Source organism: Carcharodon carcharias, chromosome 9, assembly GCF_017639515.1.
Source record: "Carcharodon carcharias isolate sCarCar2 chromosome 9, sCarCar2.pri, whole genome shotgun sequence".
NCBI lineage: Eukaryota > Metazoa > Chordata > Chondrichthyes > Lamniformes > Lamnidae > Carcharodon > Carcharodon carcharias.
In genome coordinates, this window is record NC_054475.1 from 172,701,025 (window position 1) to 172,725,428 (window position 24,404).

Below are 24,404 nucleotides of genomic sequence, written 5' to 3' on the forward strand. Positions count from 1 at the left end.
CAACATCCTTTTCTCCTATAGTATAAATTGTTATGATAGTTTGAAACTTGGTATTCTTGCATTGTCCTGATGGGTGCAAGGTGAAAAGCATCAGTCAGTGGTCTTTCTTTTTAGTAATTCTTAACAAATCATTAAGATGATGCTTAGAATGGACTGGACAAAACTTAGATTTCTGACAATGGTTTAGTTAATGTGTACTGTGCAAATGCAGCAACTTCACTTCATTCAAAGCATGTCAATGTGGAGCCAGGCAGTAAGATGCCGCTAATGGCAAAATGGCATATCACAACCAGAAATATGTGGATATTTGGGTTTAACCCCACAGCTGCCCCTGTCTTGAAGTTTCTTTATCATTCACTCTTAACTAATGGTGTGCACCATCAACTTTACCTTTACTCTGGCAGGGAATTCTGGGCCATCATGCTGAGTATTGTCTGAGGGCGGAGCTGGGAATTCAACAAAATGAATAAGATTAGAGATGAATGTGTGGCTCGAAGACTGGTATGGGAGAGATGGGTTTCAATTCATGGGGCATTGGCACCATTACTGGGGAAAGTGGGAGCTGTACAAATGGGACACTCTTCATCTGAATTGTGCTGGTACCAGCATTCTAGTGAGTTGTATAACTAAGGTGGTAGAGAGGGCTTTAAACTAAATAGTGGGTTTGCGAAAGGGGCTCATGCGAGAGGAGATGTGGTAAGTCAAAGGATATCAATGAGGTAATAGAGCAGAGTCATAATTTGGGTAATGACAGCCAGATAGTGGCAAGAACGGACAGAATACAAGCTTAAGAGTGCACCAGCAGGTAGGGCCAGAGAGTGCAAAAATGGTAAAAAGATTGAGTTAAAGGCTCTATATCTGAATGTTCGCAGCATTCTTAACAAAATGGATGAATTGTTACCAGATAGAAATAAATATTTACAACCGGATAGCCATTACAGAGACATTGTTGCAAGGAGACCAAGGCTGGGACCTGAATATTGCAGGGTAATTGACATTTCAAAAGACAGGAAGCTTGGAAAAAGTGGTGGGGTAGCTCTGTTAATTAAGTATGTCATTAGTACAGTAGTGAGAGATGACCTTGCTTCAAAGATGCTAGATGTAGCATCAATTGGGTAGAGATAAGAAATAGTAAAAGTAGGAGGTCTGAAACAAAAATAAAAATAGCTGGAAAAACTCTGGTCTGACAGCATCTGCAGAGAGGAATACTTAACGTTTCGAGTCTGTATGACTCTTCATCAGAACTGAGGAAATATAGAAATGAGGTGAAATATAAGCTGGTTGAGGGGCAGATAGAGCTGGATATAGGGCCAGTGATAGGTGGAGGAAAAGAAGAGATTGCCAAAGATGTCATAGACAAAAGGACAAAGGGGTGTTGACAGTGGTGAGATTAGCTAAGGAATGTGCTAATGATGACATTAAGGATAGAAAGCAGGACAAGCAAGGTACAGATAGCCCTAGTGGGGGTGGGGGGGGCAGGGATTGAAATAGGCTAAAAGGTGGAGATGAAACAATGGATGGAAATAGGTGGGAAAAGAAAAATATATTTAAAAAAGTATAAATTATTGCAAAAAGGGGGATTGGAAAGGGGATGGGAATGGAGGAGCGAGTTCATGATCTGAAGTTGTTGAACTCAATATTCAGTCTGGAAGGCTGTAAAGTGCCTAGTCGGAAGATGAGGTGCTGTTCCTCCAGTTTGCGTTGAGCTTCACTGGAACCATGCAGCAGGCCAAGGACAGACATGTGGGCATGAGAGCAGGGTGGTGTGTTGAAGTGGCAAGCGACAGGGAGGTCTGGGTCATGCTTGCGGACAGACGAAAAGTGTTCCGCAAAGCGTTCACCTAGTCTGTGTTTGATCTCCCCAATGTAGAGGAGACCGCGTTGGGAGCAGCGAATGCAAGATAAGAGCGAATGAAAGGTAAGAGGTCATTGTGGGAGTAGTTTATAGGCTCCCTAACAGTAGTTTCATGGTACGACCAGGTATACAGGAAGTAATCAATGGGTGTGTAAGAAAGGTACCGCAATAATCATCGGTGATTAGGTGAATCAGATTGGCAAAGCTATCCTGGAACATGAGCTCATAGACTGTATTGGGGACCATTTCTTGGGGCAATATGTTCTATCTAGCGCCAACCAGGGGACAGGTTATTCTAGACCTGGTAATAAGCAATGAGACAGGATTGACCAATAACCTCATGATAAAGGGGCCTCTAGGCAACTACGATCATAACATGGTAGAATTTCATGTTCAATTTGAAGGGGACAGTGAGAGTCTAAGGCTGGTATTTTAAGCCTGAATGAAGGTAATTATAAGGCTATGAAAGCAGAGCTAGTTAATGTGGGAAACCGGGTTAAAAGGTAGGACAGTAGAGATGTAGAGGCAGACTTTTAAGGAGATATTTAATAACTCTCAGCAAGATTTATCCCAGTGAGAAAGAAAGACTCTGAGAAGGTTGCAACATCCATGGCTAAGTAAGAAAGAATTGAAAGAAACTCTGTACAAATCTGCAAAGATTAGTGGTAGGCCAAAGGGTTGGACACATTTTATGAACCAGCAAAGAATGACTAAAAAGATAATAGAGAGAAAGAAGAGTGTGAGAGAAAGCTAGCTAGAAATATAAAAACAAATAGTAAGAGTTTCTACAAATATTTATATAAGAAAAGAGTAACTAAAGCTAGTGTTGGTTCTCTAGCGAGTGAGTCTGGGGAACTGAGAATGGAAAACAAGGAAATGGCAGAGGTGTCGAACAGGTATTTTGTGTCTGTCTTCACTGTAGAAAACTTCCCAAAGATACTGGAAAATCAGGAGGTGAGCAGGAGGGAGGAACTTAAACCATCACCATCACCAGGGGAAAGGTGCTGGGAAAACTTTTAGACCTAAAGGCTGACAAGCCCCCAAGACCTAATGACCTGCATCCTAGGGTCCCAAAAGAAGTGGTTGGAGAGATAGTAGACGTATTGGTTATAATCTTCCAAAATTCCTTAGATTCTGGAAGAGTCCCATCTGATTTGAAAATAGTTAATATAACATCTTTATTCTACAAAGGAGAGAGACAGAAAGCAGGAAACTACAGGCCAGTTAGGCTAACATCTGTCATAGAGAAATTGCCAGAAACCATTAATAATTTTAAAGCAGGATGCTTAGAAAAAACAAAATGGGATCAGGCAGAGTCAACATGGGTTTGTAAAAGGGAAATCATGTTTAACTAACCTTTTTAGAATTTTTGAGGAAGTAACAAGCAAGGTGGATAGAGGGGAACCTGTAGATATTTTTTGTTCATTTATGGCATGAAGGTGTCACTGACTAGGCCAGCATTTATTGCACACCCCTAATTGCCCTTGAGAAACAGCACTGTGGGTGTACCTACACCACAGGGACTGTGGCAGTTTAAGAAGGCAGCTCACCACCATTGGGAAGGGGTTCCAGGATTTTGACCCAGCGACTTCCAGGTGGTGGTGTTCCCATGTGTCTGTTGCCTTCTAGATGGTAGAGGTCATGGGTTTGGAAGGTGGTGTCTAAGGATCCTTGGTGAATTCCTGCAGTGCATCTTTCGATGGTACACCCTGCTGCCACTGCATCAGTGGTGGAGGGGGTGAATGTTTGTGGAAGGAGCGCCAATCAAGTGGGCTGTTTTGTCCTGGTTTCAAGCTTTGTGTTGTTGGAGCTGCACTCATCCAGGGAAGTGACAGGGAACAAAGGGTAATGGCTGATGGATGTTTTTGCAAATTGAAAACAGATTCCAGTGGTGTTCCACAGGGCTCAGTGTTGGGGCCCTTAATAATGATTTAGACTTAAAGGTGGGAGGCATGATTGAGAAATTTGCAGATGGTACAAAAATTGGCCCTGTAGTTGATAGTGAAAAGGATAGCCGTCGACTCCAGAATGATATTAATGGTTTGGATGAGTGAGCGGAGAAGTGGCAAATGGAATTCAATGCAGGTTTCAGTGCTTGAGCAGCAGCTGGAGTCACTGTGGCGCATCTAATAAAACAAATTTATTAGAATTCTTTGAGATAACAAGCAGGATAGATAAAGGGGAACCAGTAGACATAATATATTTGGAATTCCAAAAGGCGTTCGATAAGGTACCACACATAAGGCTACTTAATAAAATAAAAGCCCGTGGTGTTGGGGATAGTATATTAGCATGGATAGAGGATTGGCTAACTGATAGAAGACAGAGAGCTGGGATAAGGGGGCCATTTTCGGGATGGTAACCTGTAACTAGTGGAGTGCCATAGGGATCAGTGCTGGGGTCTCAATTATTTACAATATATAATAATGATTTAGATGAGGGAAGTGAATGTACTATTGCCAAGTTTGCGGATGCTACAAAAATAGGTGGGAAGGCAAGTGGTGAGGATGACAGAGTCTACAGAGGGATATAGACAGGTTAAGTGAGTGGGCAAAAACTTGGCAGATGGAATATAATGTGGGAAAATGTGAGGTTCTGCACTTTGGCAGGAAGAAGAGAAGCTGAATATTATTTAAATGGAGGAAGACTGCAGAAAGCTGCAACACAGAGGGATTTGGGAATCCTTGTGCATGATCCCAAAAAGCTAACATACAAGTTCAGCAGGTAATATGGAAGGCAAATGGAATGTTGGCCTTTATTTCAAAGGGAATGGAGTGTAAAAATAGGGAAGTCTTCCTAAAACTATACAAGGCACTAGTTAGACCACACCTAGAATACTGTGAACAGTTTTGGTCCCCTTATCTAAGGAAAGATTTACTGGACTGGCATTGGAGGCAGTCCAGAGAATGTTCACTAAGTTGATCCCGGGTATGGGGGGGATTTTCTTATGAGGAGAGATTGAGTAGGTTGGGTCTGTATGCATTGGAATTTAGAAAATGAGAGGCGACCTTATTGAAACATAAGATTCTTAGGGGGCTTGACAGGGTAGATGCTGAGAGGTTGTTTCCCGTTGTGGGAGAGTCTAGGACCAGAGGGCATAATCTCAGAGTAAGGGGGTGCCTACTTAAAACAGAGATGAGGAGGAATTTCTTCTCTCAGAGGGTAGTCAATCTGTGGAATTCTTTACCACAGAGTACTGTAGAGGCTGGGTCATTAAGTATATTCAAGGCTGAGATAGATTTTTAATCTGTAAGGGAATCAAGGGTTATGGGGAAAAGGCAGGAACGTGGAGCTGATCAGCCATGATCTCATTGAATGGTGGAGCAGACCCGATGGGCTTAATGGCCTCCTTCTACTCCTACATCTTATGGTCTTATAATTGAAAACAATGCCAGCCTTCACTAGGTGTGGTTTGGAATTTTTTTTTTGTTTTTATCTCTGTGTTTAATTGACTGCCACTGCTCTTCAAGAAATGCCTACCTCCTTGAAGAAGTTCTGTTCTTCTCTGCGACAAGATTTCCGTAACTCTCTTTTGCCTTGCTCACCTTCATTGCCTTCCATTTCCCTCCTGGTGTTTGACAAGGTGTTTACTAAAACCCGCTTTCACAGCCATATCTCCTTTCTCAGTGACTGTCTCCGTCTCCGACTTACCCCATGTGGATTTCAACTGAAATTCCACCCCTCGTGTTTCGAACCCACCCAGGATTACAGGTATCTCCGGGAGATAAAACGTTTCTCGGATTGCTGTTCCCGTCACCTTCTGAAATCCACACTCAGTGCCATGCGCCGCCATATGAACACGCTCGACCTCTCCCTCCAGCAGCACCGCCATACCCTTTTTCAAAGCTGCGCGTGCCCCCAGTTTCATTTTATTCTTCGGCTCATCCGACGCCTCAACAAGAAACTTTTTCTCTTTCTCTCAAGTGCTAAGGAACGCAAGCTCCAACAACTCATCGACACCAACACCCATCTAGGACCCTCCACCCCTGCCTGTCCCTCCGTCCCCACCCCATCTTCCAATCCCAGCCCCAGCCGTGTATTCACTATACCCCCTGACCTTCCCCTCTCCGATGCTGAACATTCAGTGCTCAGCAAAGGACTCAGTTTCATACCCTTACGCCCTCACCTCAATGAATTTCGGGCTCGGCATGATGCTGAACTCTTCTTCCGCCGTCTTCGTCTCCGGGCTCACTTCTTTGGGCAGGAGTCCTCTCCCCATTCAACGGATCCTTTCACCCACCTCCAATATTCTCCCTCCACCTGGATCCCTCCCTCTGGATTCTTACCTTCTCTTGATCTTTTCATTGAGAACTGTCAGCGCGACATTAGTCGTCTCAATTTCTCTGCTCCTCTCACCCATTCTAATCTCGCTCTCTCTCTGAACTTACTGCACTCCATTCTCTCAGGTCCAACCCTGACATTGTCATCAAACCCGCTGACAAGGGTGGTGCTGTTGTTGTCTGGCGCACTGACCTCTATCTCGCGGAGGCTGAGCGTCAACTCGCAGACACTTCCTCCTACCTCTCCCTGGACCATGACCCCACCACTGAACATCAAGCCATTGTTTCCAGGACTGTCACTGACCTCGTCTCCTCTGGGGATCTTCCTCCCACAGCTTCCAACCTGATAGTCGCCCAACCTCGGACGGCCCGCTTCTATCTTCTACCCAAAATCCACAAACAGAACTGCCCCGGTAGACCGATCGTCTCAGCTTGCTCCTGCCCCACAGAACTCATTTCTCGTTATCTTGACTCCCTTCTCTCTCCCCTTGTCCAGTCCCTTCCCACCTACATCCGTGATTCCTCTGACACCTTACGTCACATCAACAATTTCCAGTTCCCTGGCCCCAACCACTTCCTCTTCACCATGGACGTCCAATCCCTCTACACCTCCATCCCCCACCAGGATGGTCTGAGGACCTTTAGCTTCTTCCTCAAACAGAGGCCCGAACAATCCCCATCCACCACTACTCTCCTCCGTCTGGCTGAACGTGTTCTCACGCTGAACAATTTCTCCTTCAACTCCTCTCACTTCCTCCAAATAAAAGGTGTGGCTATGGGTACCCACATGGGCCCCAGCTATGCCTGTCTCTTTATGGGGTATGTGGAACATTCCATGTTCCAGTCCTACTCCGGCCCCCTTCCACAACTCTTTCTCCGGTACATCGATGATTACTTCGGTGCCGCTTCATGCTCTCGTCGGGACTTGGAAAAATTTATTAATTTTGCTTCCAATCTCCACCCCTCCATCATTTTCACGGGGTCCATCTCTGACACTTCCCTTCCCTTCCTTGACGTCTCTGTCTCAATCTCTGGTGATAGGCTGTCCACCAATATCCATTACAAACCCACCGACTCCCACAGCTACCTCGACTACAGCTCCTCACACCCCACTTCCTGTAAGGACTCCATCCCATTCTCTCAGTTCCTTCGCCTCCGTCGCACCTGTTCCGATGATGCTACCTTCAAAAACAGTTCCTCTGACATGTCCTCCTTCTTCCTTAACTGAGGTTTTCCACCCACGGTCGTTGACAGGGCCCTCAACCATGTCCGGCCCATCTCCCGTGCATCCGCCCTCACGCCTTCTCCTCCCTCCCAGAAACATGATAGGGACCCCTTGTCCTCACTTATCACCCCACCAGCCTCCGCATTCAAAGGATCATCCTCCGCCATTTCTGCCAACTCCAGCACGATGCCACCACCAAACACATCTTCCCTTCACCCCCCCATCGGCATTCCGTAGGGATCGCTCCCTCCGGGATACCCTGGTCCACTCCCCCATCACCCCCTACTCCTCAACCCCTTCCTATGGCACCACCCCATGCCCATGCAAAAGACGCAAAACCTGTCCCTTCACTTCCTCTCTCCTCACCGTCCAAGGGCCCAAACACTCCTTTCAAGTGAAGCAGCATTTCCCCCAACTTAGTCTACTGCATCCGTTGCTCCCAATGTGGTCTCCTCTACATTGGAGAGACCAAACGTAAACTGGGCAACCGCTTTGCAGAACACCTGCGGTCTGTCCGCAAGAATGACCCAAACCTCCCTGTCGCTTGCCATTTCAACACTCCACCCTGCTCTCTTGCCCACATGTCTGTCCTTGGCTTGCTGCATTGTTCTAGTGATGCCCAACGCAAACTGGAGGAACAACACCTCATCTTCCGACTAGGGACTTTACAGCCTTCTGGACTGAATATTGAATTCAACAACTTTAGGTCGTAAGCTCCCTCCCCCATCCCCACCCCCTTTCTGTTTCCCCCTTCCCTTTTTTTTCCCAATAAATTATAAAGATTTTCCTTTTCCCACCTTTTTCCATTATATATAAAAAAAACCCACTAGAGCTATACCTTGAGTGCCCTACCATCCATTCTTAATTAGCACATTCGTTTAGATAATATCACCAACTTTAATTTTAACACCTATGTGTTCTATTGTACTATTGTCGTTGACATCTTTTGATGATCTGCTTCTATCACTGCTTGTTTGTCCCTACAACCACACACCCCCACCCCCCCCCCACCTCTTTGTCTCTCTATCTCTCCGCCCCCCACACACACACCTTAAACCAGCTTATATTTCAACTCTTTCTTGGACTCGAACGCAAGTTCTGTCGAAGGGTCACGAGGACTCGAAACGTCAACTCTTTTCTTCTCCGCCGATGCTGCCAGACCTGCTGAGTTTTTCCAGGTAATTCTGTTTTTGCTTCTATCACTGCTTGTTTGTCCCTACAACCACACCAACCCCCTCCACTTCTCTCTCTCTCTCTCTCCGCACCCCCTCCCACCCACACACAACCTTAAACCAGCTTATATTTCAACTCTTTCTTGGACTTGAACTCAAGTTCTGTCGAAGGGTCATGAGGACTCGAAACATCAACTCTTTTCTTCTCCGCCGATGCTGCCAGACCTGCTGAGTTTTTCCAGGTAATTCTGTTTTTGTTTTGGAGATTAATTCTATCCTTCAGAATTTTTTCCAATTGTTTTCCGACCACTTATGTTAGACTCACTGACCTGTAATTACCTGGTTTATCCCTATTACCCTTCTTGAATAATGGTACTACATTCGCTGTCCTCCAGTTCTCTGGCACCTCTCCTGTGGCCAAAGAGGATATGATAATTAGTGTCAGGACTGAGAGGGCTAACACATATACTAACAACATCCAGCATTACCTCATTACCATCTTTCTCAACCTCTCCGCTCTCTCTAAATTGTCACACTGCTTGCTGTGCAGGTCCAGTACTGGATGAGCAGAAATTTTCCCCTCACAACTGAGAGGCTGAATTGGACCGTTCACAAAATTGGGTTCAAACATAACTCCAAGATGAGCTTCAACCGTATTATCTGCACCACTTCCATAACATCTCGACTCTGTCCTTGTCTCAGCTCATCTGATGCTGAAGTCCTCACTCACCATTTGTTACCTCTGGACTTGACTTTTCTAACACACGCCTGAAAGCTTCACACATTCAGAAATATGGAACCAGCCAAAACACCCACCACTCCTCTGCTCACAAACCTACATTGGCTCCCAGTTAAGCAATGCCTCAATTTTAAAATTCTCATCCTTGTTTTCAAATCTCTCAATGGCCTTGCCCTCCCTATCTCTGTAAACTCCTCCTGCCCTACAACCCTCTGAGATATTTCCACTTCTCCAATTCTGGCCTCGTGAGCATCTCCTATTTTAATGGTTCCACCATTGCTGACCATAATTTAAGTTGCCTCGGTTCTAAGCTCTGGAATTCCCTCCCTAAACCACTGCTTCTCTCTCCTCTAAGACACTTCTTAAAACCTCTGACCAAGCTTTTGGTCACCTATCATCTTGTGATTGAGTGTCAAATCTTGCTTGATAATGATCATGTGAATTGCCTTGGGACATTTTACTAAATTGAAGGTGCTATAAAAGTTGTTGCAGAATGTGAAGATGGGCAGCTGGTATGCCACTAGGTAATCAAACTCACCACTGCTCATGTTGCAGTGACATGACTGGTCCAGTTAATGGTCTGATCACTGGTGAGCGCCATAATGTTAATAAGTTAGACATTCAGTAATGATACTATTCAAGGTTATAGGGTGAATTTCCTTTGATCCCACTGACAAGTTTTATTTATTAGGGTTCTCGTGCCACATTTGGTCAAATGTCACAATTGAGAACAGCTAATTTTCCATCTCCTCTGACATTCAGTTGTGTCCCTGTCTGGTTCAAGGCTATAATGAGGTCTAGAACCCAGTTCTGGTAGAACCAAAACTGAACAGTTAGCAGACTATAAATCTGCTCTGTCCATGACATTATCGACTGGGAAAGCTGATTACCATCCTAATTGGATCATACAGTTTTTGCCCAGGTATATACCTGGACAATCTTCCACATTGTTGGGTAGATACCATAGTGTATAGTACCTGCATACACACATACATGTGCATCTCTCACCCAGAACTGCTTCATCCATTCAGGGTCGCAGGGAGTCACAGTCTCCTGACAGGCAAGGGACACTAGGCAGGGTACACCCTGAACAGGGCACCAGTCCATCTCAGGGTGCATATTCACAATTTATCAGAGCCAATCCACCTAACCAGCATGTCTTCGGAGGGAGGGAGAAAACCTAAGCAGCCGGCAGAAACCCACACAGACCCAGGGAGAACATACAAATGCCAGACACCTGAGGTCAGGATCAAGCCTGGGTCTGTGAGGCAGCAGCCCTAGTATTCCACAACTGAATATATTTTATGTAGTGGCTATTTGTTGACTATGTAGTATTGGAGTGTTTATTTGAGGCTGAAGACTATCTGATTTATTGTTGAATTGTGCATATATAATTCAGAACTTTTACTTGCACAGAATGAGTAAACAAATACTCATTTTTAAATAACATTAGTTTCAAAGGACAGCAAATATATAATGTCCCATTTTATGTCACAAACTGGACTCACATTTAATAACAGTAGCAGCACCAGGTTCCACGAGCATCCTCACCCTCAACCATATGGTAACCCAGCACAAATACAAAACACTTAAGTGCCAAGTGGATGATGGATGCTACATGACCTCCTTCCAAGGTCTCACCCTCAGATATTAGCATCCAGCCAAGTCAGTTCACTTCACTATGCAAATGCTATGAGCTGCAATTCTATTGGAGGGTTACACCCAAAACATAAATATATATTTTCTCTTCACAGCAATGTAGTCATGAGGCATTGGGGGCTGGGAACATATGTGCATCAGCGAAAATGAAAGGTGAGCATGACTTGGTATAGGACACAGGTGGCAGAATTTTGGATGAATTGAAGTTTATGCCGGGTAGAGTATGTCAGGCCAGTCAGGAGAGCTTTGGTGTAAATCAAGTTTGAGAATAGCAAATAAATGAATAGTTTTATAATCAGATTGTTAGCCAAGTACCTGTTTAAAATGAGCCTCAAGATTGCAATCTTGAAAATCTATCTTGCATTTGTTCACTTTAGATGCTCTGTTGACTCTGTGCTTAAGCAATGTTATAACCAAGGTCAACTTTGATAAGGACGTGATTACAAAAATGCAGCTAATCTGCACTTTCATTGACGAGCAAACAACTTTAAATCTAAGGCAGATATACTTTTATTAAAAACATTCAATGACTAAGTGTTTTAGACAAAAAGTAACACCATGATACTTAGAAACTAAAAATGTTAAATACATTTAAAAAAAAACATGGGAATGTGGCAACTTTCTCTTGGTGTATTGTGTCAAATGTCATAAAGGCAATTTTATCTCCACATGAATTCAAAGCTGCAATACCCAACATCAGTGAACATTTTACATTTTCAGTCCTAACTTTGAATAAGCATTCTTCACTGCATGCAAACAGAATCACCATTAAACAGCTAATACAGATGCTATACAACAAACTCTCAGGAACAGAGGTGAACATTTCCAAACACTCCAAACAATTTGACAAACATAATGAGACCAGTAGATACAGATGTAAAAAGGTTCCAGAGTGACCAGGCCATATACATCACCATAAACTGCAGTGCAGGGCTTATGCCAAAACTTAAATATCGTTCCTTATTTAATAGTGCAGCTTTAAAGCGATTCATGAACACTGTTGTGGTAATACAGCTCTTATAAGGGCCACTTTAAACACACAGAAATGCTGATTCACCATTTGACATTAAAATCCGATCAAAAATGTATCTTGGCCCAAAAGTTGATGCAAATAGTTGGTTATTTATTCTCAAGTTCAGTAGCAATATTTTGTGAATGTTTAAAATTTCATTCTGGGGACTTGGGCATTGTTGACAAGGCCAGTATTTATTGCCCATTCCAAATGTTCTGAGGTGGCAATACGCCTGATTATTGAACCATTGCAATTGCATTTGTAGCAGTTTGATATTAAGTCAACTCAGCGACTTGCTTGGCTACTTCAAAGGACAATTAAGAATTAACCACATCTGCATGGACTGGAGTCACATACAGTCCAGACCAGGTAACGATGGCAGGTTTCCTTCTCTAATCAGTGTAAGTTTGGATTTTTAGGACTGACAACTTCATGGTCACTTTTATGAATTTTAAAACTGAATTCAAGTTCTGCAGATGGGATTTCAATTCACGTTCTCTGAATTATTAGTTCAGGCCTGTGGGTTACCAGTCCAGTAACAGCGACCCACCTATCACTCCCATTTTAGAAAGCAAGGCAACCAACACCTGGTCAACTTAATCTTCTCCAGTCAGGTTTTTGAGAAACCAGTCATCCAGGCTAAATTCACATTCAGAGAGTTTAGAAATCTCTGACATTTGCATCTAACGAAATGGTTTCAATTACAAGACTATTAAAACCAGCAAGTGCCAGGAAGTACTTTTCCCTATCTGGGTTGGGAAGATTAATAGAGACACCCTGCTACAGATAAGCCGCTAGAGACAATCAGAAGATTTGCCTCACTCAAATGAAACGACAATTACAGCACAGACTTCACCAGAGGATTTGACCACAACAATATTTTCCTGTTTCATATTTAAGGCACTTATATGTCCATTAAATATAAACCTTGGATTTGCACAAAAAAATGTTTAATCAGTGTAAAATTTGACTGTTTTAACAGGACAAGAATGCAGTAAAAATGTTATAGTAAGCTCATACTGTGGGTTGCTAACTTCCATTGGTATTTGTCATTTTGCTTGTAACTGGCGTACACTATCAGCTGAAATCAGTCCTCAGCTTCATATCAATAAGTAAAAATAAGGAAATCAGAGGGGTGACACAAAAGGAGGGAAACATTGCAACAACCATTGCTTCACTGTTAAATGTTAATCTTATAGGAAGAGCAAAGTACACGGCCTCCACAAATCTATAACATGCTATAGCCCAAAACTAATTTGAAGATGCATTTCATATTTTGGTTGAATTGTGTTGGCTACAGGTTCAGTCACTTAAGCAATTTCATTTAATGCTAATTTTCCTTTTGTATATTTTTATTTCCCTTCAATCATTTCAAATTACAAATCCTACAGTTAGAATGTAGCAAAATTACCTGGTGACAGCCCAAACATCAGGGTTCATTTAATGAGTTCAGCTCTGTGCAGATTACAATCCATAGTATTCAGCTCAATAGCCCCCATTAGTATTACATGGTAAAATAATGGGAAGGCTAATCTATTGCCAGTGACTCCTCAATATCATTGTCAGCACAATGAGTGGATATTTGGCACTGCTCCATCGGAGAAAGGAGGAAACTAGTATTACTGCTAGAGGACTGGAGAATAACAAATACATTCCCTATTCTTCACACAGAAAGATGTAGATAAAGCAGCAAAATATAAGCCAGTTAATCTTCAGTCTTTTGTAACCTACTAGTGTCTAAAACACAATGAAAATAGTAAATACTTGAAAAGGCAAAAGCGAATTAGGGTAGAAGAAGAAATGAAATGGAAGCGGTTTATATAGATTTTCAAAAAGCTTTTGATAAGGTCCCATATTAAAAGACGTATATCAATAATGGCACATGGAACTAAAGAGAATGTGGCCACATGGAGGGAGATGGTTGCATGTCAATAGAAAGCAAGTTTAAGGGTAGGTTTCCCACACAGAGATGTTTCATGGCTGCGCTGGGGCTACTGTGGGTGGGAAAGTACCAGGACTTGAGACTGAGAGAATTCCATCAAAAGTTGCAGATGGCACCAAAACTCAGGAGGGGAAGAGAGGACATTTGGGGAGGGGGGGTGGTTATGGTGTATTTTGACAATGGCTATGAAAGAATGCAAGAGGACATAGATAGGATAATAGCATGAGTTCAATACTGAGAAATGTGAAGTAATTCATTTTGGAATTAATAGTAAAAGATATTGCACCTCAGGATCACAAGGAGATGGAAGGATTTTCTTATGAGGAGAGGTTGAGTAGGTTGGGCCTGTACTCATTGGAGTTTAGAAGAATGAAAGGCGACCTTATTGAAACATATAACATCCTTAGGGAACTTGACAGGTTAGGTGCTGAGGGGTTTCCCCTTGTGGGACAGTCTAAGACCAGAGGTCATAATGTCAGAGTAAGGCGTTGCCTGTTTAAAACAGAGATGAAGAGGAATTTCTTCTCTCAGAGGGCAGTGAACCTGTGGAATTGGATCATTAAGTATATTCAAGGCTGAGATAGACAGATTTTTAATCAGTAAGGGGATTGAGGGTCATGGGGAAAAGACAGGAAAGTGGAGTTGAGGATGATCGGATCAGCCATGATCTCATTGAATGTCACAGCAAACTCGATGTGCTAAATGGCCTACATCTGCTCCCACGTCTTATAGTTTTATGGTCAAATGGTAGGCCTTTGAATTGGAACAGAGATCCTTTTGTGACCACATATGCAGGTCAATAAAAACGGCAGCACAAGTAGATAAGTGACGTAAAAGACAAACAGAATGTTTGGCTTCTATTGAACACAAAAGAAAGAAGGCACTGTTGAACAAGACCGTAGGCTGCAGCTGGCATAGTGCCTGGCTTGGGCCATTATATGATTGAAATACAAGCAACATAACAGATTCACTGGGATGTTGCCAAGAATGAGGCGAAATTAGGCATTTTTTGTCCAGAGTGGAGACAGTTAAGGAGTGGCCTGACAAAGGTTTTCAGGGTCACAAAAGATTATAAGGCAAACAGCAATAAACTATTTTTACTTTGTCATCAAGACCATAACAGACCACAGATTTAAAATAAAGTTAAAGGTTTGAAAAAACATTCTTGACATAGGGTGGCTGGACTTGGAATTAGCTCACTGGAACAGTCTAATTTGAGTTTTTTTTCAAAGGAAGCAAGATTGTTGCTTTAAAGAGTGAAATATTAAAGGACACTAAGCACGAGAGTAGGATTAGGTTTAAGGCTGACATGGAGAAAAACACCAATGCAGACTGTACACTACAATGCTAACAATTTAATGATAGAGGCCAATGGCCTGCTGCTACGATGGAACATTGTTACTCAGTTCTATAGAACCTTACAATGAAAATATTTGATTCTATAATTTCAACATTCTTTTCATATGCTGTACAGATACAGGGATATTCAGCCTTCACTTGCCTCCTTTTTCAAGAGAATAAGAGGCAGAAGTCCCAAGTCTGGGACATCATACAGCCAGACAGGCCAAGAATGGTAAACCAGACACATTTTAAACTGCACACTTGCCAGGATGAATAGGAGGGAGGCCTGAAGCTGCCCTGATTGGTTAGTACTATCACTGACTTAGTGCATTCTTTTGAAGCGCTTTTACACAACAGTGAATATGTTCATGCCGTTTTATATTTGTTTACTGTGCACCAAGTCATCAAGGTCAGTCAGGGATGTACAGCTAAGTCATTTTCACAGTATTGGATATTAACTAACAACTCTGATTCTATAGGCCATATTGTCAACAGCAGGATAGATTAACTCACAAAACAGGACCGCTGTAGCCTGCTTTTGTGTGGGATAAACTTCACTGAACTCATCAGCAACAATTACTAGTGCAGTATGAACAGAACGTGATAACATTTGCTATTCGAATTTTGATCTGGTCACTGAGCTCACAGGAAGTTTTGATATTCCCAGTGCTGGGGTGAAGCTCCCCTCAGGCCATATTGTCCACTGAAGAAACCAATACGCAGAAACTGTAATTATAGCTTCATCTTCTCTTCTTTCCCAACACAACTATAACTTGCAATGTTGTTGTTCAAAGTCAGTGTACATATTACAAAAGTATAAATTGATAATTCCACAGTCTTACTTTGACTCAGTGACATATATGCACATCACTTTCAACAATTTAGACAAAGTTTTAGAATGCAAAACTAAAAATGAATACAAATAGCTCCTAATTCTAGAGAGAATAAAGTCAAACCCAGAAGTGATTACACAAATAATCTCACTGGTGCCAATGATAAGAAAAATCACACATTGAGTTTAATGATCATGATTCAAGGCATCATTTGAAGCTTGTTGCTAGGGTATGAAAATTGCAGCTATGAGGAGAGATTGGATAGACTAGGGTTGTTTTCCTTAGAACAGAGGAGGCTGAGGGGTGACCTAATTGAGGTGTTCAAAATTATGAGGGGCCTAGATAGGGTAGACAGGAAAGATTTGTTTCCCCGGCTGAGGGGTCAATTACCAGGGGGTTATAGATTTAAGGTGATTGGTGGAAGGATTATGGGGGACATGAGAAAAAACCTTTTCACCCGGAGGGCGGTGGAATTCACTGCCTAAGTTGGTGGTTGAGGCTGAAATGCTCAACTCATTTAAAAAGGTACCTGGATCTGCATCTGAAAGTGCTTTAACCTGCAAGGCTACGGACCAGGGGCTGGAAAGTGGCATTAAAATGAGCGGCTAGTTTCATTTTTTGACCGGTGCAGGCGTGATGGGCTGAGTGGCCTCTTTTCCATGGTTCTAAGATCACTGCTCAGTTAATTGCTCCTGGGTATTAGTTTTTTTTCTGATCTCATTAATATCCTGCATTTTTCCCTCCTAGAGGTGTTGACTCCTCCTTTGGAGCTGGTCACATTGCACTATCTTGTCAAAGGTTATTTGGTTGCAACTGCAGGTGACATTATTGTTACACTCAAAGCTGTTGACTCTCAATGCCCACATGTGCAAGCCCAGTAAGAGGTCACTGCATAGTGACCTTCCTTAACCTGGTGACCACAGCCAACTTTTGTACTCCTACAATGTGTCCCACTTCTGTCCTATCCTTTGATCCTGTTAACTTTCAAACCAAGAACGTAACCTAGGATGTTGTGTGGCTCAGCTATTCATTCGGACAACTTACGAACATACAAATGCACATATGAATTAGGAGGAGTAGTAGGCCATTCAGCCCCTCACGCCTGATCTGCCATTTGATAAAATCATGGCTGATTTGATTGTGGCCCCCAACTCTACTTTCCCGTCTAGCCCCAGCAGCCTATACCGATTGACTCCCTTGTCAATCAAGAATCTAACTTACTGAATGATTGGAGAGCATCAGTATCCCACTATTCCCACCAATCTGCGTGTTCTTTTTTTACAGTCAGATACCACAATGCTCATTAACAGACAGTACAACTCACTATAATTGACACAAAAATATCCAATAAACAACTGCTGTAATGGAAGTTTGATTTTCACACGTGTAATAGGAGTAAATAGCAATGCCTATATAGATTCAGAACATTTCTAGTGCTGCTGAGTTCTGGAGTTAGAAATTTAAATATCTCAGCAACATGCTATAACAGGAACTCTTGGGAGTGAGAAAAGTTAAGGAATTCAGTTCCTATCCCCAACATAGCAATATTACTTCCATTTGGTTCCCCCATTTTATTAGTAAATCGATATCCCTCTGAAACATAGGAACAGGAGGCCACTTAGCCCCTCGATCCCGTTGTACAGGAACAGGAGGCAACCTTTCAGCCCCTTGTATCTGTGTGCCCCTGGTGCAGACAAGGAAGGAGGAGGATATAAAAAGCAGCTTCAATTGGCTGCTAGATGATCAGATATGACAGAAAAAGACATGATAATTGATTTGGGATGGAAGGATAAACAGTTCTTCTTGCAAAACAAAAGTTTTGTTCTTCAGCTGGTCCAAAGGAAAAAGCCTAAGGCTTGCTGGAGCATGAAAATCTCTGGAGCTAATGGTACAAACAGGGCCAATGAATAAGCTGGCCTGCATTGCCTTCGGGAGTGTGGTAGAAATAAGGAAAGCAAAGAAATGGCTAAGAACCAATTTAGAAAGTTATTAGTGACTGAATAGTTTCAAAGGCCTTTCATTATGATCTATTGTATAGACTTGCACATAACTTGGAGTCCACTGTAAAGTCACACCAACACCTATTCTAACAAGCAGCAGATTCTTTACAATTTAGAGGCTTTTTCTTTTAAACACAGAACGCTTACAATCAGATACTTTTTGACCCCCAGGTGCCATGTTGATACACAGACATGAGCAACAAGAGGTACTCAAACTCCACCATCTTCACTCTGGCCATGACAGCCCAGCCTTACATTTCCTGCATGGGCAATCGAATAGTGATCAAACCCAGTCTGTGGTTTTCATATTCCATTTGTGCTATTGCTGCATTTTACATACACTGAGCTTATATTTTCTGAGGTCTGCACTTGCCAGAAAAGGCAATCATGATTTTTGAACAGTGTACAACTGTTTTGAAAAAGAGCAAAACACAATGTTTTCTGAGCTATTTTAGTTAAAGTCAAGACCACAAAACAGGGCAAAATAAACCATGGGTGAAGTGTTGCCTAATATTAACACAAGCAACTCATGGAAAATTAAAGCATTTTACAGGAAATACAGTTAATTTAGACCAAAAATTTGTGGTCTAAAATATTGATGCTGGTAAAACCAACATGCAAAAACATTCAGCTGGGCAAGTTATAGAGCACACGTAAAAATCAGGGGCATTCAATAATCAGATACATTTAGGCGTCAAAACAACACAACAGAATATATATATATCTTTATAAAATGAATATTTTGTTTAGCCATTCAAACCAAAAACTGGATTTAAAGAAAGAGCTAGAGGACAGTGCATCCACTGCTGAGAAAGTAACATCTTGCCTAAATTTAGTTTTTTGTCCTGGCAGTTACTTTTAACATCAAGATAAGTAACATATGAATAAGGAACCAGACTATAAACAGCATTGTTTACTAATCAGAAACAACCTAATCCTAAAACATTTTTTATTCTGAAGCCCTAACTCTGATAAGGAAAATCACAATCACAGGAAGAAAATTAAGATGGAAATAATATACTTTATATACTGATGTAAATCTAGCAATAGTCAAAACCATTCATTTCCATTAAAACATTTAATAGACTTCAACATCTAAACTAAACCATGATTTCACTGGCAATGCCATTTGCACCAGTATGTTTGACTAGGCCGTGATTAGCTGACCAAGTTAGACTTTGGAGTTTTCACAGATTGCAGCTTTAGTCATACATTTCTGAAAAAGTTTCATTACGCCTTAAATAAAAACATGGGTCAGTCTCATGCTGTTCAAGATGGGACACTACCACCTGGAAACTGACTCATCTCATCTCTCTGCATCCTAGATTTTCATCAGTTGTTCCCAGATGGGGTGCAGTGGAACTGGCAGACATATCCATTCCCAGTCAGACAACTGGCTTTACTGCGCATAATCCCCCATTAGTACGGAGATGTGGACCATCCCATTATGTGGACTCATCTATCAAGAATTGGGTTGAAACTGTAAATGCATTTTGCTTAGGGCTACCTACTGTCTGCTAATCAAGATCGTTGTGGCAAAAATACCTTATTTTAGTCATTCGATTGGAGATTTTAATTTGAGCTTTTATTTCCAAACTCCTCTTGTTTGATATTGAACTCCAGGAGCACCCAAAGGCACGCACCCTTGTGTTTAAGTGTTGTTGTTCCCTCTCGTGGCCCTCATTATGCAAAGGAGTATCAGCAGGTCAGCTTGCGACATCTAACCATGAATTCAGCAAATCAAATTATTTCCATTTTAATTCAAAAGGTTGTAATAAAAGATATTCTAAATAATCCATTTTATGGAATCTCTCGATCAGAAAAAGCAGGTATATTAGCCGTGCTATTTCACTACATTGTCTCCCTGCCTTAGGAGGAGGAACATTGACAGAACAAAAAAGATTTCTTGAAAGATCTTTGGATATTTTCTATGCTTCTCACGAGCTCATTAGCGTTTTGAGCACAATATACCAGCCTCATCCACTCAGTCCACAGGCATTTTCTTGGCACTTTTCTGTATCCAAGGCTCCGTTAGTTTTTCTATTCAACATAAAGGGGAAAAAAAAACAGTTGGCCAAAGTTATTTGCATTGCAATCTGTCTGACAACCCATACAACATGCAATATTACCTCTAGAGATTCAGGCATCCATTAAACCAGAAGGAATTTGAATGCATTTTTCTATACCTCTTCTAAGACCTAATGAACAAACAAAAAATGACTATTACTTATAATGGTCTTAAACTTGGGCTAATCTGCTTTCAGCACTAATAAATATGAATGCCCGTATCTTCGCTCCTCTCTCAAAGCGATAACTCATTAACATACACCTCCATCGAGTACAAACAGGGTCCTCTGCCCAGTATTTCACCCAAACCCCCAGGCGCCATGTTAATACACAGAAGTGAGTAACAAGAGGTTCTCAAACTCCACTTCTTCACTCTGGCCATGACAGCCCAGCCCTCCACCCATCAGCCCTACAGTTCCTTCATGGGCAATCGAATAGTGATCAAAAACAAGGATAATTTTTAAAAACATATTAAAACTCCCTGGTCCAAAGGTTAGAGGTAAACTGCAGCACTTGCAGTGGAGATTAGTTAACAAAGCACAGACCAAGAATCATGCTGCTTTGTGTGGCTTACTGTCACATCAATTACCAGAAACAGCCTTATAAATGCAGGTTTTAAATTACAGTTCAATTGATAGAGGTGTACAAGATAATGACAGGTTCAGATAAGGTAGGCAAAGAAAAGCTGTTTCTATTAGTTAATGGTTCAAGGATGAGGGAGCACACAGTTACAGGGGGATGAGGGGAAGAACTTTAACTGAATGGTAACAATCTGAAACTATGATGGTGGTGAAAGTGGAGATACTGAATGATTTAAAATGGAAATTGGATAGGCAACGGAAGGAATAAAACTGGAAGGGCATGGGATAGAGCAGGGAAATGGGCGTGACTGAACTGTTCTACAAAGAATTGGCATGAAGTCGATGGACTGAATAGCCTTCTTTTATGCCATAATGACTGATTTCAAACTTCGTCATTTAGCTCTTTCCCACCGTTAGATCAAGGGTAAAATTCAACCAAGACTAAGTGATGCCAGTAATACCGAGTCTGTACAAAAATTCCAAGAAAGTGTAAAAGTATCAATGAGAATCATGACCAACAGCATTGTGATCACAAGGTGAGGCATAGAATCCTTCCTTCATCAATGCAGTTTCATCACACCATCCAAATCTTTCCGAACACCAATAAACAGTAGCTTGTTTTGTTTTGCAGGCAGGCTGCTTCCACCTGGAGAAAAATTGTAATTATTTCCCCAAGATACCAGTATTTTAATATTTGTAAAACACAATGGCACCTCCCTCTGCCAAGACAGTCACAATGACCCTCATGTACCTCTCGATCACGATTAGCTTCTTGCTCCTTGCCATAGCGTGAGACGCTTTCTCTTTCTTCATCCTCCTCATCCCGGTCATCATTCCCACTGTGGTTTTTACAGTACAACCTGTCAAACAAAATCTACTTTAACATTCAGAACTCTTATACTTGGATTTCAATTTTCTAAATAAAAGTTCTTCTAAAAATAGCACTATGTATAAAACAAAATCTCTCAGCCAGGGATTCTCAGGTTTTGCTGAGAAAAGCATGTCATCACTCAGTTACAACAAATGAAAATTTCAAAATACAAAACTACTGCATTTCCTGAGAAAACTAGATAGCATCAAACAACCTGCCGCAGCAATATCATTTCCTGACCCCTGCCTTTATCCTTCTTCCCCTCTGCCCTTTTACTGTCTTCTTCTTTCTTCTTATATTCACTTTGTTCTTTACTCATTTTAAAATCTTTTCCTTGGTGGTCTACGGCAGTTTTCCACAGTCCAGGAGCCTGAGTTACTCTCTGGGGACTGGGGAGGAAGTCTGCTGCTGATTGCAAAGCAGGCTGCCGATGTGTCAGAAATCAGCTGACAGGCAGAGCATAGGTATGGGCATAGGCCATTCAGCCCTTTAAACTTATTTCACCTTTCACATAGACTGCTGTAATCCTATTAGTGGGTATCCATTTTGTATAAATTGTTCATCACATGATACACAGCAACCAAAGGGAAGGCACAGTGACATACAGTATCGACCAACGGGAGTGCAGTGACGTGCACAGATATCATTGACTAATGGGCATGCACAGTGAAGCGCGCATGCACGCACGACACACACACACAGTATCAGCCAATGGGATTGCACAGCGACTGACACACATGGACATGCGCACACGCACACCTAAGCATGCACATGCACAGCCTGACCAATGGGAGTGAAATGTCCAGGTGCCTGGATCCTTATATATTGGTTCATGGAAAGTGAGCATCACTGGCAAGACAAACATTTATTACCATCCCTAATTGGCCTTGAGGAGGTGGTGGTGGTGAGCTGCCTCTTGAACTGCTGCAGTCCATGTGGGGTTGAAAGAGACTTGGCAAGTTGACACAGGGCATCTATGGTATATGGTATAAACTGTTACCTCTGGTGGAGGATGGGTGCTGATCAAGTGGGCTGCTTTCTCCTGGATGTTGTCAAGCTTAAATGTTGTTGGAACTGCACTCTTCCCCGCAAGTAGAGAATATTCCATCACACTCCTGACTGGTGGTGCGGGCTTTGGGAAGTCAGGAGGTGAGTTACTCACCACATAATTCCCAGCTTCTGACCTGCTATTGTGGCTACAATATTTATATGGCTCGTCCAGTTAAGTCTCTGGTCAACGGGAACCCTAAGGGCAAACACAATGACCTCTGGAATTTAGCTCTTTTGTCCATGTTTGGCCCAAGGCTTTAATGAGGACAGCAACTGTTCACCTACCATCGCAGAATCCCCCACTATCAACATCCTGTGGGTTACCATTGACTTTGGGCTTGAGCATAAAAAAAAATGACATTCATTCCAGTGCAGTACTGAGGGAATGCTGCACTGTCAGAGGTGCTGTCTTTCAGAGAATATAGGTCCAATTTACTCAGCCTCTCTTCATAGGACAACACCCCTCATCCCATGGAGCAATTTAATGAACCTTCGCTGTACCACGTCCAATACAAGGATATCCTTACTTAAATATGCAGACCAAAACTACGATCAGATTCCAGGTGTGGTCTCACCAAAGCCCTGTACAATTGTAGCAAGACTTCTATATTCTTGTACTCCAAACCCTTTGCCATAAAGGCTAACATGCCATTTGCCTTACTAATTGCTTGCTGTACCTGCATGTTAACTTTGTGTTTCTTGTGTAAGTACACCAAATTTAAAAGAAAAGCTTTTTCACAGGATGTGGGCATCACTGACTAGCCCAACATTTATTGCCCATCCCTAATTGCTCTGAGGTGGTGGTGGTGAGCTGCCTTCTTGAACCACTGCAGTCCATGTGGCGCAGGTACACCCACAGTGCTGTTACAAAGGGAGTTCCAGAATCTTGACCCAGTGACAGTGAAGGAACAGCGCTATATTTCCAGACAATGACCATCTCCAACAAGAGAGAATCTAACCATCGCCCCTTGATATTCAATGGCATTATCATCACTGAATCCTCCACCATCAACATCTTGGGGCTTACCATTGACCAGAAACTGTACTGGACAAGCCATATAAATACTGCTACAAGAAGAGGTCAGAGGCTAGGAATCCTGCGACAAGTAACTCACCTCCTGACTCCCCAAAATCTGTCCATCATCTACAAGGCACAAGTCAGGAGTGTGATTGAATACTCCCGACTTGCCTGGATGAGTGCAGCTCCCACAATACTCAAGAAGCTTTACACCATCCAGGACAAAGCAGCCCACTTGATTGGCACCACATCACAAACACTCACTCCCTTCACCACCGATGCACAGTGGCAACAGTGTGTACCATCTACAAGATGCACTGCTTTCCTTTTCTGCCTTATCTTACCCCTGTAAGCTCCTGACATCCAGGGGGCTTCTAAGTTGGTCGTCCCACCATTTTTCTTTGTGGGAACACATTTACTCTGAATCCCAAGAATCTCACCTTTGAATGCCTCCCACTGCTCCAACACTGATTTACCCTCAAGAAGCTGTTTCCAGTCCACTTTTACTCAATCACTCCTCAGCTTAGTAAAATTGGCCTGACCCCAATTGAGAACTTTAGCTCTTGTTCTATCTTTATCCTTTTCCATAATTATGTTAAAAATAACTGAATTATGATCACAGCCACCAGAATGTTCTCCCACTGCCACTCCTTCCACCAGCCCAGTTGCATTTTCTGAGTCTATGTCCAGAACTGCACCCTCTTGTGTTGGACTTGCTACATACTGGCCAAAACAGTTCTCCTGAACGCACCTCAAGAA

At 42.4% G+C, this 24,404-nt stretch overlaps 1 protein-coding gene across 2 annotated transcripts in view; it reads right to left on the reverse strand.

Moving 5' to 3' along the window:
- Window positions 1–18,493: 18,493 nt before the first annotated feature.
- phf6 (PHD finger protein 6) overlaps window positions 18,494–24,404 on the reverse strand; it is a 90,724-nt gene continuing 84,813 nt past the window's right edge. Inside the window, exons 11-13 of one of the 2 annotated variants that reach the window (XM_041196323.1) lie at window positions 21,458–21,566; window positions 20,188–20,256; window positions 18,494–20,098 (exon numbers count right to left, since the gene is read on the reverse strand). In XM_041196323.1, the coding sequence (XP_041052257.1) occupies window positions 20,239–20,256; window positions 21,458–21,566 (127 nt within the window). In that variant the 3' untranslated portion in view covers window positions 18,494–20,098; window positions 20,188–20,238. The remainder of the gene's footprint in view (window positions 20,099–20,187; window positions 20,257–21,457; window positions 21,567–24,404) is intronic. The other variant, XM_041196324.1, reaches the window with a different exon arrangement.